The sequence below is a fragment of the Phyllostomus hastatus genome, unplaced genomic scaffold (genome assembly GCF_019186645.2).
Source record: "Phyllostomus hastatus isolate PE091 unplaced genomic scaffold, TTU_PhHast_1.1 phas_scaffold_555, whole genome shotgun sequence".
NCBI classification, from domain to species: Eukaryota; Metazoa; Chordata; class Mammalia; order Chiroptera; family Phyllostomidae; genus Phyllostomus; species Phyllostomus hastatus.
Genome location: NW_025334036.1, coordinates 5,320,026 through 5,338,339, shown reverse-complemented (window position 1 = coordinate 5,338,339; position 18,314 = coordinate 5,320,026). Strand labels below are relative to the sequence as shown.

Sequence of the window (18,314 nt, the reverse complement as noted above, 5' to 3'; positions counted from 1 at the left end):
CATCCGTCTTTCTGCTCTTCTCTGCACAAGCCCCAGGTAGTCTCTGCACGGGAACATCCGAGGGGGTGAGGCAGCCGACGAGAGTGCTGTTTTCCAACCAGGGCGCCTGCAGACTTTTCCCATTTGAAGGAATAGCTTCCCCCCCTCTAAATAATAACATAATATCACTCTGCAAAGCAATATCTAATTTTCTCCCTGCTTTCACCTCCGGGTTTCTCTCCATCATTGCAGATTTCGGAGCCTCTCAGTCATGAAATAGCTAAATTTTATACTCTGTTCCTCTGGATGAGGAAACGCTTTGAATTTTTCCAGGCGTCACCGTACTTTGTGAGCTTGTGTCTGTCCCCCTGAGTCTCTCATCTCTCCCGGCCCCGGTGAAGCACCACCTGTGCTGCTGACACCTCGTAGCGCCCCCCCCTCCCCGCCCCCTGCCCAGCTCCCCTGTCCTCTGCGGTAATGGCTGTTTCTCTGTCGGGTGTGAAAGAACACCTCACGGGGCAGTGAGAGAAGATGCTGATCCCGCAGGTGCACGTGTGTGGTGAGAAAAAGCTACCGAGGGAAGCCCAGGCGCAGCGGGGGCTGGGGTCTCCGAAGCAGCTCCCCAGCCGGTCAGCGAAGACCTCGGCTGCCTGGCCAGGCAAGCCGGCAGGTGCCCAGCCCCCAGCGGCTTCTTGGAATGGATGCCGGATGTGCGGGAGGCAGCCCCTGCTCTTTGCAGCCGGGTCTCCCCGGCTGCAGAGCCTCCCGGCCCCCGGCTGCGAGCACTGATGTCACTGCGGCCGTGCTGGAGTTGGAGCTGCCCCTCTGTCCTCTCCCGCCAGAGAAGGCTCTCAAGTCACAGGATGGCCGACTGGAGAACCCTGGGTTCAGTCCTGTCATTCCAGCGGCTGTTGCACATTCTGCTGCGGCTGCTGCCGTTCCAGCTGACAATGATGGTGGTGGTGGTGATGGTCACGTCGGTGATAATGAAGGAGGAGAAGGAGGAGGAGGAGAGATTTGTATTGAGTGCTTATGGTGGCCTGGTGCTGGCTCCACATCTTACACAGACTCTCCGATTTCAGCATTTTCAGGGATTTGAAACCGGTGGTGTCCCTCGAAGCCCCCACTTCTGCCCACGGCAGGAGCAGAGTGTGCCGCGGGGTCACCAGGAGGGCTGCAGGGGCCCCATCTCCAGAGCTTCTGACTCAGCGGGTCTGGGGCGCAGCCCGGGAATCTGCGTTCCTAACAAGTTCCTGGGTGATGCCGACGCCGTTGGTCTGGGAATCACACTTGGGAAACCGCTGTCCTGAGCTATTGCTGTTGGTGTTTGTGATGTCACTGCAAACCCACTGGGCAGAAGAAGGAACTCCTTTTGAGTCCTTTCCCACAGCCTTTGTTCATTGTGGTGGTCTTTGCCTTTCTGCGGAGGCCGCTGATCGAAGGTCCCTCTCTTAGTGACCCCACCGCTCTGTGTCCCGGGTCAGGCTCTTGCACAGTCCGCCAGGGATCCCGGCTGAGGGGATCCGATTGTCCCTGCTGCAGTGAGGGTGCGGTGCGGTGCAGTGGGATCTTGTTGGAGCTCGGTACGAGGAAGGAGGGAGAAGGATGACGACTGGAATTTAAGGCCAGAAACAGCCCCTCCAAGGGTGCTACCTACCGTGCAGCAGTTTGAGATAGTCGTTGATTCGGAGACGGGGGTCGTTGCAGGTGGAAGTGGGTAATTGCAGATCGGCTCTCTGCCTCCTGAGACTGAAGGTCAACACATGACCTGTGATCGGCTGTCCCCCCGCACCCCACCTTGCTCCTCCCCGCTCAGTTCTCTCCTCTTCCAAGTACTGGCCCTTTCTCAGCGAGCGCTTGAAATCATCCCGAGTTCCCGGGGTAAAGTGGCCTCCACCAGCCCACCCTCCTGCGGTTGGTTCAGGGCACCTGATGGGCACCACGTGAGCACGCAGCAGGGGAGAGAGCGTTCTTGATCATATCAGTGTACTTTCGCTCTGACAGTTGGCTTCCTCTTACCATATCTCAGAGTCATTCGGACAGCTTGAATTCACGGCTTGATTTTTGTTACATGGTTTTTCTTCACGTTCTTTCACGTGGAGCCACCTGTCAGGCGGGCCGGCAGACCCCACGGTGTGACCGCGCCGTGGACAGCCTGCCCACCCGGCGGCGGGTTCTCGGCGCCCTCCGTATCTCCGACCGTGATTTGCTGACCGCAGAGCTTGTCGGAGACCCCTTAGTAATGCCCCACCGGAGGCCCCCACTAGTCCACTTCTGGGCCACGTCAGTAGACAGAACACTTACTCGGAGGCTGAAGCCCATGGCCATTCCCCCCCACCCCAAAGAGATGACCAAACAGCTCCCGTCTCTCCCTCCCAGCTCAGTCAGCTTGTTCTCGAATTTTTCACTGTGTCTGAAAAGAAGGGTCTTGTCATGTTTCATCAATATCTAAATGCTGCATCTGCAAAAGCCAAGTTTCCTTTGTGTTGGGTGGGTGCCAAGAAGGATCAATGCAGCAGGCTTTGAGAAGAGGCCTGGTATTTAATTTAGGTGCTTGGGATTCTCTTTGTCTGTCATTTTTTCTGATTGCATATTTCAGCCTTTTCCTTTATTATTATTTTTTTCCTCTGGATAACAGCTGAAAGAGGAACGTGAGACTTCCGTCCACTCAGCTGCTCATTCCCTAATGTGGGCAGTCACTCTCAGGGGCCCATGGCGGCTGCAGAACAGGCCCCTCCCCTCCCCCCGGCCATCCCTCACAGCAAGGCCCTTTGGGTGCTCCATGCCCTGAAAGACACCTGTCCATATTTATGCCCATATTCAGACTAAATTTAAATTCGTTCCAATGACACCTGAGCCGGGAAAGAGAAGTAATTCAGATTGTACCCTGGGCCAAAGCGGGTTCTACATGAGACAAAGCTCCCCACCACAGCGTTCACATTCGACCTCCTGCGGGAAGGGTGTCTACTGTCCCCGTAGCCTGGGTGTCATGCGTCACCCAGGGGCTCTGTGTGAGTCGCAGGGTCTGACACACTCCTCTCCCCTTCGTGCAGAACCGCCTGGACGACCCGGGCTCAGAGCCCGTCACCTGCGTCGTGCTGCAGGTGCTGAGGCAGTGCTCCCCGAGGAGCCCCCTCCCCCTGGCTGCGGCCAGCAGCGCCTACGCCTTCCCGGCTGCCGGCAACACCCCCTCTGGCCCCTCGCCTGCTCTCGCTGAAGGTAAAGGAAGCGGGCATCTGTGAGCTTGAAAGTGAGTTTCTGCGTCTTGGCAACATTTCACAGGCGGGCAGATGAAAGTAAAAATCAGTTCTTTTGCAGGCCAGCCATGATTATCCATAAGCTAGTTAGAAATACGTATGAAAAAGCAAGTTTTCCATACGCCGAGTGAACAAATGCCAAGTTCACTTGTTTTGTCTGTGGTTATTAACTGTTGCCACTTTGCCTGGTGGCTATTGAGTCCCTGTACGGTGATCTCAGCTAATTAAAAACAATCTATTCACAGGCCCGCGATTGAGTCCCTCCACCGTACTGACTAGTTCTGGAATTAATTTGCCCTAAGGATGAAATTGAAATAAAACTTCTGCTATTTAAAACCTCATGCTCGTCCTGTTAGAACATTTGAAAGTATGATTATTTGATCTTCAGGTTTGTTGTCAAAGGCTTCTGGTGCTTTCCACCTCCATCCTCCTTGCACGGGACAGATTTTTCCCGAGGCCCCGTCTTGCCACAGCGGAGCTGGATGTGTCTGTCGGTGTTTGTTTCAAATAATTTCCCTCGCATCAAAATTAGGGAGTCCCTCAAAGTGCAGCGAGTTCTGTATGCATGTGATCTCCAGCCTTTGGCCATGTTGGCTGCAGAAACTCTTCTCGGTTGGGTGGGGTTGACCAGGGTGGTGGCTGTGCGTCATTTTGGGCTGCACTCACTGTGCATCCCGTGCGTGGGGCAGCGGTTCCGCCTTCCCGACACAGGGCCCTCACGGGCCTGCGTGCACTCGGTTTCCCGTGCCTTACGTAGGCGCCGGCGGCGTGCAGTGGAGTGTCACGCACTTAATCACGAGCGCCTTCCTTATTGGCGAGAGGGCACAGGACTAATCCCAATCCAAGACAGAGGGGAGGCCTCGCTCATTCCCCCTCTTTTTCCCCACCCAGAGGACTTTGAAGACGACGGTGACGAAGGAGAGGACAAAGACTCCGATTCCGAAGATGCGAAAGAGGAAGTAGGTACACCAGCCCTTGCCTCTGATGTTCTCCGTGTTCGTGGGGGGCAGAGGAACATCCTCGTTTTCTCTGTTTGGCGAATACCAGTGTGCATTTTGAGGGCTGACTTTCCCCTCCCCAGTGCCTGGCAGATGGTATGCTGAGTCAACGACAGTGGCTGTTCTCGACCTCCAGGCTGTTGCCTCTCGGTCAGCCCAGCGCGGCGTTTCGTTGTGAAGTCAGGGGCTGCCCATCATGAGGACACCTCACGTTCTATCACGACAAGCCAGGGTGGACACTCAGTGCTTAGTAGGGTTGGTGCACTCAGTGTGCGATAGACGTTCGGGCACAGAGACCCGGGAAAGAGTTTCTAGGACCCTTTTTCTAGCAGATCACACCGTCCTCTGTGAGTCGCTCTTCCGGCCCTTCCGGCACAGGACCAGTGCGCTTCCCAGTTCCCGCCCCTCGGGGGGCTGGGTGGGTCGTGTTGCCTGGAGTTGCTTGGTGTCCACCATCCGGCCCACAGGGCAGCGGCGCCCTCTGGCCTCTCGCCCATGGTGACCTGGGCTGTAGAACAGAGGTCAGCACACCTTCTACAAAAGGTCAGACAGGAACTGCCAGGGGCTCAGTGCACCAGACGGTCTCTGTCACAGCCCCTCCCCTTTGCCGTCACAGCCCAAAAGCACCTGCAGATAACACATGCACGGTGAGGCGTGGCTCTGTTCCAGTAACGCCCAATACAGAGAACAGGCGGTGGCACAGAGTGCACCGGCTGTATTTCCAGAGAAGAATTTCTGAACCTTGGTGCCACTGGCGTTTTGACTGGGTAATTCTCTGCTGTGGGGCCGTCTGGGTGTCTCGGGGTGTTTAGCAGCATCCCGGGCCTCTACCCCCCTAGATGCCAGCGGCACCCACTCCTCCCCCCCGCCCCCCCCAGTCGTGAACCAGAAATGTTTCCAGAAAGTGCCGCATGTCCGGGGCGGGGGCAGAATCACCCCGGACTGAGAGCCGCTACTCTAGAATAACGGTAACTTTATCCATGAGTGATATCGTGTCTTCGTTTCTGTTGGTAAACATGAACTTGGACAAGCCCTTTCGAGTGACATTCCTTAATTGTGTCGTTGACAAAATATGATGAAGCACATGCTACCTTTTGTGACAGTCCTGGACATGAAACCTGAATTTTAAAAAATCTGTCCATCTGTGCATCCATCCATGCATCCATGCATCCATGCGTCCATCCATCCATCTCCCTCTCTCCCTTCCTCCTCTCCTTTTTTCTTAGCTGTTCGCCTGCCTGCCTGTCTGTCTAGAGAGACGGCGACCTTTTGAGTTCTGCCACCGTAATCACTCAGCTTGCTGATGAGTGTGGCAGTCATAAAGGCACTACCTCTTGGCCAGGTCTCTAGGTTAAGACTGCTATTGATACTCGGGTGTTCGCGGGGTTTTGTTGATAAATAGAACCGTTTCTGAAGTCATCAGTAGAGAAAATTGGTTCTTTGCCGTAACTTGGCTGTGCAGGACTTGGAGTCCTTGCTGAATTATTTGAATAATATTGTGCCGCTGCAGCCATTCATCACTGCCACTTTCCCCTCCCCTCCGGCTTGCTCTCTGATAGCTGAACGTCTAGTGCAGAATGCCAGTCACCCCTTGAAAATGATGTGGAAGGACAAGCCGAAGCCAGTGCCTGGTCCCCCACAGGATCGGGGGAGGCCCAGACATTCTCCCTCGTCCCCGCTTTCCAGGCGGTGGTGGGCCGGGGCGTGTGGAGCTGAAACAAACACACACGTCCGGTTGGGAAGGCCCGGAAACTGCTCATTTCAAGCCTTTGAGCCAAGAAGATGAGCGCTTGGTTGCGTGAGCATGAGTTGCGGAAGCAGAGGAGCATCGGAGGCAGGGCTGGGCTCTGGGGCTTGACTAGAGCAGGGGGACTCGCGCTCCCACAGATGTGCTGGTCCTCGGCAGACCTAGCAGCGTTTCCTGCAGAAAACGTGGGAAGGAGCCAGGAGTGTTTGCTGCAGGTCATTCGGAAAGCTTAGTCAGTAATTAACACTGGTATCTTAGAAAGTGTGATTAAAAGGAATCTTTGATTTGTAAAGGGTCCTCAGAGTGGAAAGTCTGATCAAAAGCTGTCGGTGCCAGCGTAAGAAGAGAGAAGCTTAAACACAGACTGGGTGTCGGCCGTGTTTTTTTCTTCATGGACCCAACCACCTGTGGGACCAGTGAGGCAGCAGTTCACGGATCGCACAGGTTACACGGCACTCCTCACTCCAGACACGCCAGCTGACTTCCCTGTGCATTTCCGTTGGCACCACCTCGGGGCATGGCTTTGGCTGTCGCCGAGATGGGGGAATCCTGGAGGGAGGGAGGGAGAGAGTGAGCTGGGATCTCCACCACCAGGCTAACGAGTCTGGGCCTGGTGTGCACTGTATCTGAAAACATCATTAAGTCAGCCGCATGGGATCTGTTGGTCTTTTAATCTCAGGTTTGGAGGAAGATTGCAAAAGATGGATGGAATATTGCATTTGCTTTTTCCCCCCGGATCAGGAATCTAAGCACTTATTTTCTACATTTATTTGATTTAGGGGAGAATAATCTAGGTTTTCAGGACTGCCAGTTTTTTCCTTAACCAGCCCAATATAGCCCTAAAACACAGGGCAGATTTTTCTCCTGTTTCATTAGGGAAACTTGATCTAGGAGAGACACAGAAAGATGAGGAGATAAGCGGTTTGATTCCTGGAGTCCTTTCTGTGTAAGAGTCTGTAGTCTTTGAAAAACACAGAAGTGTTTGGAGAAGAGTCGCCATCCCTATTAAACTATTATGAAACGATGATCTAGTAGAAAAAAATGAAGTCTGGGACTATTCAACCCAAAGAAGAAAAGACTAGTGGCGACTCGGTCAACTTGTACGTGTCCAAAGGGATGAAGCTGTCGCCGGAGGTTCCAAGCGCACTCCCAGGTGCGGTGCAGCTCAGCAGAACACCTGCTTCCCGGATCTTCCTCTCGTTCTCCGTCCTTCAGCCGCCGTGGTTCCGTAAGCAGATTAACCGGTTCCTTCGGCCGGTGACCCCGTGGCCCAGGTCTTTGCACAGACAGAGATTATCGTCATTCAGGTCCAAAAGCGTTGCCCCCTCAGCAAAGCTGCTCAGGTCAGCCAGTCCAGGCAGCTTCCCGCACCCTGGCCTCCGCCACAGTCACATCGCCCCCTTTGCCGACTTCCGTGGTGCTCATCACTGTTTGAAATTAGCTTCTCATTTATTTATGGTCTCGTTTACTCTCTCCCTTCCCTTGCAAAAAGGCAGATTCCATGGGCGCATGGCCCTTTCTCTGTTCCACTGTCACCAAGTCTCTAGTTCCTCCAGATCAGCTGCTCATAGTAGCTGCTCGTAAACGTTTGTGAGAAGCGGGACAGCTGGCCGGCCGGCCCTGGCCGGGTGGCTCGGTCACTTGGAGCATCGTCCCGCGCACCAGAAGGTTGTGTGTTTGACGCCTGGTCCGGGCACACACCTGGATTGCGGGTTTGATCCCTGGTCGGGGTGTGGGTAGGAGGCAATTGATCAATGTCTCTCTCTCCCCCCTCCCTTTCTCTCCCCTGCTTCCTTTCTCTATGAAATCAATGAACACGTCCTGAGGTGGGGATTAACAAAACACACGAAGGACCTAAATGGCAAAGGTGGGCAGATGAATAGGTACAATAATTACGATTATGTTAATAGTGGTGATGAGATAAAAGTTTCTCTAGTGCTTTATTGTTTCCATAGTTCATTTCATATAAAATACTACCTATTTATGATGTGGGCTGATAATGGTAAATACTAACATCCGTATCTCTTATTTTACAAATACAACCTGGCGTATTAAACTGCCCTGTGCATAGGCCAGCACTCTGATTTGGAGGCAAGAACACCATGTCCCAGGTCTGCGAAGGGTCACACAGGTAGTTCGTCCTGACGCTCCTCAGGGTGGCTTTCTTGGTTGTCACGTGGTTTGTGACTATTCCTCACAGGACGACGACTTGGAAACAGATGTGAACAAGTTGAGTTCCAAACCTGGACTTGACCGGCCCGCAGAGGAGCTGACCCAGTACGAGGCGATGTGCCTGGAGCTCTCCTGCCGCTTTGAGGTGGGCCGTGGGCCGTGGTTCCGCTCCGGGGCGGGGCGGGGCGGGGTCACACCGTGGGCCCTCTGCACAGCCGGGGCCAGACAGAGGTCTCCAGGTGGAAAGCCTGGCTCGTCATTAGCAGTCTGCTTCTGGGATCTTTCTGAGAGTGAGGCAGATTGCTGAGCAAGAAGGAGGAAAAGGTGGCTGAGCTTAGGGTGCAGACCAGAGTCCTACAGCCTGACCCCCGACACCGAGGATGGAAGGACAGGATGCAGGGACACACTGCTGCCCGTTGGTTGTCTGGGGGGCGGGGTGCCCTGCCCCTGCATGCTGAAAAAGCAAGTGAAAATTCTCAATGATTTAATTGCTGCCTTGTCGAAGGGGGCGGGGCGTACCAGATGGTTTTCTGCAAGAGAGTGGCCAGCCTGGCCTTGTCAGTGGAGGCGAACTGCGAACCTCACACCTGCTGATGCCGACCTGGGGGCTGGTTGCCGCTGCTGCTGCTGTTGCTGCCACCAGTACTGTAGACCTGCCTTTTGACCTCGGTGGTTTGCCATTGACTCTCAGTCATGAGTTTGGCCCTACCTGATGGTGCAAGCTAGGTCCCTTGTTGAAGGGAGTTAGAGTCATTTGCCTCACTCCAGAAAGCAGAAAGGGGTTGGCGGGTAAAAATTTCAGGGAGGAAATTTCAGTTCAGTGTGAAGAACCCTTTCTGTAAAGAATCAGAATGATCCTCAAATAAAAGGTACCACCTTGGGGTGCTGTGAAGACCCAGTAAATGAGGTTCTTCAACCGGACTGCCTTACTGGGGGTGTTACAGAAGGCCCTCATGTACTTGATAGGATTGTACTAGACCCACCAAAGGCCCCTCACAGATGTGAGTTTCTGTGCTTCTGCCACTTGTTAGACTGTCTGGCCGTGGCTGACCTTGGAAAAGCCCCAGTCCATGGGGTCTGTGCTGAGCCCTGAGCCCAGGGAGTGAGGAGGGGGTCACTTGGGCTCTCTACCTGGAAGCGAATACTGACATCTCCTTTTGTACTTTAAACCTGAAGGAACTGGAGCCCAAACCTGGAGATGAGCTGGGCTCTGAAAAGACCGAGTACGCCAACCACCACCACATTCCGACCACTGCCCCCCCGAAGCAGCGTTGCTCGAATAAGGACCAAAGCTCCCGGGGGCAGGGAAGAGAGGACGCAGTCCAGACGCCCCTCCTGAGCATGGTGAAGAGGCAGCGGCCCTCCGTGCATCTAGCCTCCCAAACGGGACCTGGAGGGACCCCGTACGAAAAGGCCCAATCCAATGGGCTGGGGACGGATTCTTCCGGAAGTGAAACCGTGGACATTCAGGCCCTCTTCCGAGAGGGTGCCTGGGACATAGATGTGACTTCCTGCCCGAGGACAAGTGCCTCCGTTTCCAATCCCGCCCGGTCCAGAGACCCTGTGCAAGTGATGGATGAGCTGCTGCAGACGCACCCCCAGCACATCCCCTTCCACGACCCCTGTGTTTACATGGCCAAAGCCCGAAGAACCCGGTCCGTGGCTGACTTCAAGACGGCGGCGTTTCCTGACCTCTGGGGCCATCGTCCGCCTCCGTCTCCGGAGCCCATGTTGGAGCGCAAACGTGGAATCCAAAGGTGACGGTGCTGCTGATTGGAGAGCTGTGGGTTTTTTTTTTTTTTCTCCTCTTCAATATTTTCGTAGGAGGAACGGTGTGCACAATAGTTCTGCCCTCTGTAGAGAAGTGAGCATGCGTTGGAAGTGCATTAAAGCCTCCATTGGGGAGACTTTGGCCAAACGCGCAAGCATGCCGGCCTTCTAGAACATTTCAGTGCCAGGGCGGGGTAGCGGTGGGGGGGCGTGTGTTTCCCCAAGGAGAGCCCCTCGGAGGATGCTGTGCCGCCCCTTACCCCACGTGCACGGCAAGCTGCTCCACAGAGGAGGATCCGGTTTCTGCCGGTGCTGGCGTCCTTGCTCAGGAAGGTGCTGGGAAAAAACTAGTGTGGGCTGTCCGGGTCCGGGATCTTCTTTCCCGTTCCTTGCAAACTGGCGTCCGGTCTTTTGTTAATGGGAGGCGTGCACCGTCATCTCACAGGCCAGCCGCACAGCGCTTGGCGTGGCTTGGCGAATAGTTCCCTGCATCACCGAGGACGGCGTGAGAACGCTTTCTCGGGGGGGAAGAAGCCCTGGGTGATGGATTATTCCCAGAATTCAGGAGCGGGAGCTTTGCCTTTGGCTCCGCAAAGTGAGGGTCAAATGAAAATTACTAAAGCCAAGGGAAAAAAATTTATTTTCCTTGAAAAAAAAAAATCGCGTCTGCATGCACTCAGTCAGTGGGGCAAAGTGTGCGTACCAGAAAGTTTCATTAGCTTATTTTCCATTTCATTAGCAACTCGATGGTGGAGCCCGAGAGCTGCTCCCACTCGGGCTCCTGGCCGACATCTCCGGCCTCGGCGCCTGCATGTTCTCTGTCACGTTCAGGTTCCCGAGAGACACACCGTCAGGGCTGGCCCAGCAACAGCTACACCCCCCGCCCCCCTGGCTGGAACATCTTCCCCTGCATCCGGCCCTCCCGTCCGCCTCCCCTTCCCCTTCCTCCCACCCCAGAGACTTGGATCGGAAGTTCGAGGAGAAAATCAGAAAGCTCCCTTAAGCTTCTTTTCTCCATCCTCCTCCTTAAATCTCCAGGGTATTGGTGTTTCTCAGAAAGAAGATCAGCCTCAATCTCCGGGGCAGACAGAACCCAAGGAACCTAAGTGACACAGGGTCCAGAAGCCCACTGGAGCCTCCCAGGCCTTGGGATGCTAGCGGTCAATAACCCCAGCATCCCCTCAGAGCGGCCAGTGCTCAGGACCCTCTCGCTCACACGACCGGAAACCTCAGACGTCCCTCTACCCGAACACTCCGGACAAAACTCCCCTTGCAGTCAGAACACTGGCGCTGCTGCAGTCTAGCCTTGCCGCTTCTTACATTCCTAAACCCAGTGCGGTTCTCTTCCTGCGGAAGAAGAGAAGGAAGGAGGAGCAGTACTTCTTTGCTAGTTCAGCTCACGCTTGGGGCATTATTAAACTCTCCTGTTTCTCTGATGACTCCCCAGGCCCCTTGCAGGTGGCCACAGGACGAGTGGGGTGGGGAGCCAGGGTCCACCTTGAAGATGCTTCTCATTTTCCTCTTCAGGATCAAGATACTGGAGGACATCCGGAGGTTCATCCAGCCCAGCGATGTTTTGAACAGAGTCGTCTTCAGTTTAGACGAGCCTGGGTAGGTGGCCTGGACCGCCAGGGGAAGGCGGGCGGGGGCGGGGGGTGGTGCAGTAGGGAGAAGTCCGAGCCTGACAGTGTCCTGTTAGGAATCCATTCCCGCTCCCAGAGTCAGCCCGGTGAACGTTTGGGCTAAAAATCTACGAGAGAAAGCTTCTCCCTCAGGGATGTCCCACCGCTCCCAAGACCGGCAGTCACGCCCCGTTTGCACGGTCCCTCTTTCCTCACAGGCAGGACGCTGCTTCCAGCGGCCTACGGTTCTCCGCCAGGTTCGAGTCAGGGAACCTTCGCAAGGCCATCCAAGTGCGCGAGTAAGTAAGGAAGGCTGCCCTGCGGCAGCTCAGGGGTGCGGCCGCGCCCCGCCCCCCTTCCCTTTCTCCTTGCGGTGACCACGCGGTGTTCACGCCGTGCACAGTGGCAGACACCGCAGATGAAGGCTGCGAGTTGGTGGGGACACGTCCACCAGCCTGTCACCGGCTGATGTCATAGCGAGGTGGAGACCAGAAGCGACCCTCTAGGGATCCGCCTGGGTTCCAAAGAGCGGGTCCATATTGAGGTGGGACACACTTTCCTGGGGACCTTGATCCTTCCCCTGATGCCAGGGTGCCCTACCCCTGTGTCTGTCCACGTCTGCAGCTCCCGTGGCTGTAGACTTGGGAGGCGGAAGCTGTGGGCCCCCGTAGAGAGGAGAGCCCTCCGTGCTCAGAGAGAGCACTCGGTGCCGTGTCTGTGCCAGAGCCCGCCAGTGAGCCCTTGCTCCCAGAGAAGGGTTCCGCGGGCAAGGAGAGCCCGGGGCTGCACAAGCTCGGGGGAGGGGAATAATGCAAAAGCTTCCCGCAGCAGAGACGTTGCTGCTTTTTGCTGTAATTCCCTCTGCCATAGCTGTGTAGACTCCATGTGTCATTTGCAAAAGGCAAGACACAGCACCCATCATCTGTGGCCATACAAAGCAACAGTCCAGAGCAGGTGATAGTGTGGTGGTCACAGACTTTGAGCGAGCCCCTGACTGACTGCATGGATTCATGTCCTCACCCACGGAAGGGGACAGGCAGAGCCGCCACAACGTAGAGTCAGGAGAGTTAGTGCGCTGAGTCAGCATTCGCCCCTGCGCAGGGGCCACGGGCACTGGGCTGGGGCTCCGACCTGTTTCCTATCCCCTTAGGGAGTCACTTCTGAAGTTTTCATTTTTTGGAGAGGAGACGAATGGTGATACTGTGTGTGTGTGTGTGTGTGTGTGTGTGTGTGTGTGTGTGTCTTTCTTTTTAGCATGCGTTATTTCCAGAAAGCCCAACAAGAAAACAAGTACAGGTTGAGCCAGTTGGGCTGAACACGGGCAAGACCGTCCTGTTGAGAATCCTTCTCAGCGGCCTCCTCCTCCTTGTCTGCCAGCTCAGCTTCTGCTTCTTCCTGTGGCTCCTGCCTTTCGCATTCCTTCTCTCCGTCACTGTGTTCTGAGGACCCAGGAGAGGAGACCTCCTTCTCCTTAGGAGTCTGCTGGTGGGACAGTGATCTGTCCAGGGTGTGGCTGAGCTGCTGGCCTTGCCCAGGTCTCCCTCTCCATATGCCTGCCTTTGGCCAGAGTGTAGGTCCTAAACGAATCCGTTGTAGTCAGGGTAATGGTCCAGTGACAGGAAACAAACCTCCTTACAGGCAAGGAATTTTTATGATTACTTTTCGGAGACAGCATGGTGGGCATAACAGACCGTTTCAGAGACACAGGCTTTGCAGAGTCCTTCTCGTGAGTGCGGCCCAGTGAGCCACGCCGACCTCAGTGGTTGGAGTGGAGAGTGGGAGTCTGTCAGTCAGCTCTGCTGAGCTCTGCTCGGTCTCATCCAAAGCCCTGCCCTTCCCCAAATGTCACTACAGAATGGCCGTTATCAGGACTCCAGAGTGGGAGAGGATGAACAGGTCGGAGCCAAAGCATTACCCTTTCCAGAAGAGCAGTTCGGGCTCTGGCGGGTGGCTCGGCTGGTTGGAGCGACGTCACGTACGCCACAGGTTGTGGGCTCAGTCCCCAGTCAGGCACATACTTAGGCTGCAAGTTTGATCCTTGGTTGGGGCACATATGGGAGACAACTGATTGATGTTTCTCTCTCTCTTCCTCTCTCTCTCAAATCAATAAAAAACAAACAAACGTGTCCTCAGATGAGGATAAAAAAAATTAAAAGAGCAACTCAAGGAACACGCCAAGGGGGTGTGACAATAATATTTTTGAAAATGAAATGCCCTTATAATGTTTAAAGTCAGATCTGCATTGCTAATTCTGTTGCTAAAGCTCAAAGCTCAAAGCTCAAAAAATTAATTACCTTCGGGGACATGATGGCTGGGAGGGGACACATTAGAGCCTCCTGGGGTCCTAGAGCATGATCTGGGTGGTTGTCAGAGGGGAGTATGCAGATGGATTTGTTTAAATTTATTGCATTATACACTGAAGATTTGTGCGCTGTGTGTCTTGCACGTACGTCGTATCCATTTAAAAGGGGGAAATGAATAAACAACCCCGGCGTGTCTCGAGCCTGGCTCCTGTTTGTAGCTTTGCTGGGGATTTGCATACGCTGTGTTAATTAATCTTTACAAACAGCACTGCAAGTTTAGATGCTACTTTCATTTTCCATATGAGGAGACTGAGGCTCAAAAGTGATGTCCAGCTTTAAATAGTAACAGCACATCCAGCCAAACGTGACCACGTTTTCTCTGGGAAATTGCACACTTGTGTTTTTCCAGCTAGATAGAAACTTTATCACAGTTTTAAAAAAATATATATATATGCTACAGTTGTGCAGCTTACTCTTCTAATACCAAGAACCGGCTCCCCTCCAGTCCGCTGCCTGTGACCGTATTGCGAGCTCTGGATGAGCAAATATATCACTTACCTGCCGTCTGAGACCCCGGGTCTTAGGTCTGTTGGCAAGAGCCCGAACTGTGCAGGCTCTCAGTGCCGGCAGCTCCCTTAAACACACTAGACCCTCCAATCTTGCCTCTGCCCTTGCAGGTTCGAGTACGACTTGTTGGTCAACACTGATGTGAACAGCACGCAGTACCAGCAGTGGTTCAACTTCCAGGTGAGCGGTATGCGGGCCGCCGTCCCTTACCGCTTCAACATCATCAACTGCGAGAAGCCCAACAGCCAGTTCAATTACGGTAGGAGCTCCTGGGGACAGAGGCCTTCTGGGTAATGCCGGGGGTGATGTCACTCTGTGAGTGTTCAGCTTATTACCAGAAGCCCTGCCGGCTTCCCAAAGGGTTTGAAGCCGGGTCGACACAGTTTGGGGGTGAGGGGTGGCAAGATGGTGGCCAACACTCGGCGAATCACGGCTGTGGAAGGGGAAGCCGGAGGTCCCCACTCTGCTGTGGGGTGTTACTGCCGCACACGACTCGCCAGACTTGCCCTGCCTGGGGCTTTCTGAGCCTGGCCAGCCCCCTCCTGTGTGCCCTCTGTCTCCTAAATCCCACAGCAGGAAAGGCACTGACCTGTTTGTCACAGACGGGCAAACAGTACGGCCCAACACCGATTTCACTCAGGGAACTCTCGAGGAGGTTTAAATTCTCCTGAATACCTGTGCCGGTTTTGGAGGAGACATTCAAAGGAGTACTGATTAGCAGCCCGGATTTAGTTTGAACGTTTGTGGGAATGGGAAATCCTGACTGTTATTGCTGGCTCATACGCTAATTTATTGAGTGGCTTTGAGTAAGGAATAAATATTCCCATTTCTCCAGGTCTGAGCACAGGATACCGTCTCCGTTTTATACTAAAAATAGACTCCTGCTGGTATAGAAACGGGAAATATGATCCTTGACTTTTGTATTCATTTTGCGTGACTGCTGTAACAAATTGCCATAAGCTTTGTGGCTTAAATCCAGACAAATTTATTCTTATAGTTCTGGAGTTTCCCGGGGCTTAGTTGAGGTGTTAGAAAGGCCACACTCCCTCTGGAGATGCCAGTGGATTTTCTGTGTCCCTTTCCATCTTTTGGAGCTCCGTTCCTTGTGTTCCTTGGCTCGTGGCCCCTTCCTTGAACTTCAAAGCCAGCAGCGTAGCATCTTCAAACGTCTCTCTGGTCCAGTTGCATCGCTTCTCCTCTGTACTTGAACCTCACTAAGCCCCCTCTTATAAAGACATTGATGATGGCCTTGGCCAGGTGGTGCATTTGGTTAGGGTGTCATCCCAGCACACCAAGGTCATGGGTTCAATCCCTGGTCAGGGCACATACAAGGATCAACCAATGAACGTATATATAAATGGAACAACAAATTGTTGTTTCCCTCTCTCCCATCCTCTCTCTCTCTAAAATCAATTAAAAAAAAAGAGACATTTGTGATTGCATTTAGGACCCACCAGGATAAGCCCCCCATCTCAAGATCCTTTAATCATGTCTTCAGAGTCTCTTTTGCCATGCAAGGTAGCATTCCCAGGTTCCCGAATTAAGACCTGGGGATCACTGAGGGCCATGGTACAGCCTGCTGCCATTCTTTTGCCTCTTTCTTCTTCCCCAGTGTTTTTAATCCTGTCTTTGTTTTGTGTAGGGATGCAGCCAACTATGTATTCTGTGAAGGAGGCGCTGCTTGGCAGACCCACCTGGAAACGGACGGGCTACGAAATCTGTTATTACAAGTGAGTTAGACCATTGTTCGTTTCCTCCTGCTTTTCCCTATTGCTCGTGTGAACCTCAGCCACCCGTGCTACTTGTCACTGTCCCTCCAGCAAGTGCCCTGCCCTTCAGAAGCATGAGCATGTTACGCGGCACCCCCAGCAGGCCGCAAGAAATAGCTTTGTGTTTGCTGAATGTGCTCTGTCTTCACGTGGGCACATGAGCACCTGTGCCCACGTGGGCTCCTGAGCACCCAGTACCTTATTGGGTATTTATTAGGAGTTGCACTGACTCACCCTGTGATTAGTGCATCAGGCTTTAGCTCTTTACCTCTGTCCATTGTTTTTCTCAGTGAGCAGGAAGTCTGAGAAATTCCAGCCTGTTCTTACCCATCTTACCCTTCAGTTTTACAAAGTAGATGAGAGGGAATGGGTGACAAATACATAGAAAGATGATTTTTTTTAGAAGAAACAAAAGAAGTAGGTCTTCAAAATTCATCTTCAGCCCTTGACCACTAACCGTTTTCATCAGTTTATCTTGTAAAAAATTGTAATGGATTTTAAATTATCTATGGCTTTTGATAAAAGAATTCGAGACCCCATGACTTGCTTATTTATGCATTTGGGAGTGGGAAAATAAAATACAAATTCATGTGAAAAAAAAAGGATAGGCATTATTAGAACAGGTAGAAAATATATAATTAATTCTCATTGCTATTTTTTAAAAATAAAAATTGACAGGCTAGTACTTACTTTCTTGGATAAAATAAGTCTTACCTTTTTCTGAGATTATAGGAGGCCCCTTAAAAACTGTAACCAGACATTCTAGAGTTTAGGTTGCTGTCAGTGCCCAGAAGACAGAGTGTGTTACACACTCAGGCCCTTTGGCCTGTGAGACCGTGAGGACCGGAGAGGGCGGGTCTTGTTGCTCGATCAGAAATCTCCACAGACATATCAGTAGTCTGCAGACCACGGAGCTGGGCCAACTAACAGCTCCTGATCCGAGAGTTGGCGTCTCCAGTCCTTGATGTGTGAGGACATGGGCCCGGGTAGTATGTCCATTATACTCTTTAGAACAAGAGCAAAATGTGGTCATTGGGTTGGCTTTTCCGTTCACCCGTACAGCAACTCCTCTCTGGCCCACCCACCTAGACACTCTCAGGATCTTTCTGTGGTCCAAAGAGTTATGTAGACTAAAAATCACCTCAGGGTAATATTTTTCCCAGCTGCAGGGAAACATAATAAAAGCCTACATTTGGACCTGCATGTGTCAAGAACAGGTTTTAGTGTTCTCTGATAATGGTAGCCCTTAATAAGCATGCAGGACCCAGCTTGCTGCCAGCCTGGATTGGAGCTTAGTTTGGGTGTGAGATCGAACAAATACAACATCCAGCATCCTCTCCCAGGCGCACAGCTCTTGCTGGAGCTGCCGATTTGTGGGTGGGGAATAAGGAGCAGGCTTCAGGGGACTGAGCATCTATCTATCTGCCAAGAGAAGGAGGAAGCCACACATCCAAGAGCACAGCCTTGGCCTGAGGAAAGCCGGCGTTAATGTTAATAGCTTTTAGATTCATTAACAAGACCATTGTTATGTGATTAGAGAGGTAACATGAAAACCATGAATGTATAATGTAATTCATTTTTCATTTTCCAGTCATGAATACAACAGAGATAAGTGGATGATTGCTACATCACAGTGTAGTTTGTTTGACAATTATTCACCACGTTATGTTAACATATTTCCAATAATGTGATCTGGAAACAGGATGGATGGGTGTATCTGTGTTCAACAAGACAGAACGCTGCTCCCTAGCAGAGAACGCCTTGCGGCATACAGTACACTTCTCCCCTTCTGCACATCGTAGTCTTCGGGTCCGCCTGCTTGTAGAAGATTTTTTTTTTGCTTCATCTCTGTCTTTATTCTGCCTAGTGTGTTAGTTGGGAGACCTTTACCTCCTCATTTCTTTGTCTTCCGTAGGTCCTCAGGAACTCAGAAGTTCTATTTCTGTCCTGCTATTAAATTCTCAGACTCAGTGGCATGTTTTAAAGGGGTGACAGGGGGCTCATTGTGGAGAGAATCACGAGTCATAGTGCCCGAGCATATGATAGGAAAGGGTCAAAGACAAAAAGGCACGCGGAAGTAATGCAGTGTTTAGTTACTACCGCACAGAGTGACGGCACTGAAGATCGGCT

At 52.8% G+C, this 18,314-nt stretch overlaps 1 protein-coding gene across 2 annotated transcripts in view; it reads left to right on the top strand.

The window, feature by feature from the left end:
• AGBL1 (AGBL carboxypeptidase 1) overlaps positions 1-18,314 on the top strand; it is a 479,354-nt gene that overhangs the window by 91,933 nt on the left and 369,107 nt on the right. For both annotated transcript variants that reach the window (XM_045825119.1, XM_045825117.1), the window contains exons 8-15: positions 3,033-3,198; positions 4,128-4,195; positions 8,182-8,298; positions 9,330-9,910; positions 11,451-11,534; positions 11,764-11,844; positions 14,526-14,674; positions 16,058-16,145. In XM_045825119.1, the coding sequence (XP_045681075.1) occupies positions 3,033-3,198; positions 4,128-4,195; positions 8,182-8,298; positions 9,330-9,910; positions 11,451-11,534; positions 11,764-11,844; positions 14,526-14,674; positions 16,058-16,145 (1,334 nt within the window). The remainder of the gene's footprint in view (positions 1-3,032; positions 3,199-4,127; positions 4,196-8,181; positions 8,299-9,329; positions 9,911-11,450; positions 11,535-11,763; positions 11,845-14,525; positions 14,675-16,057; positions 16,146-18,314) is intronic.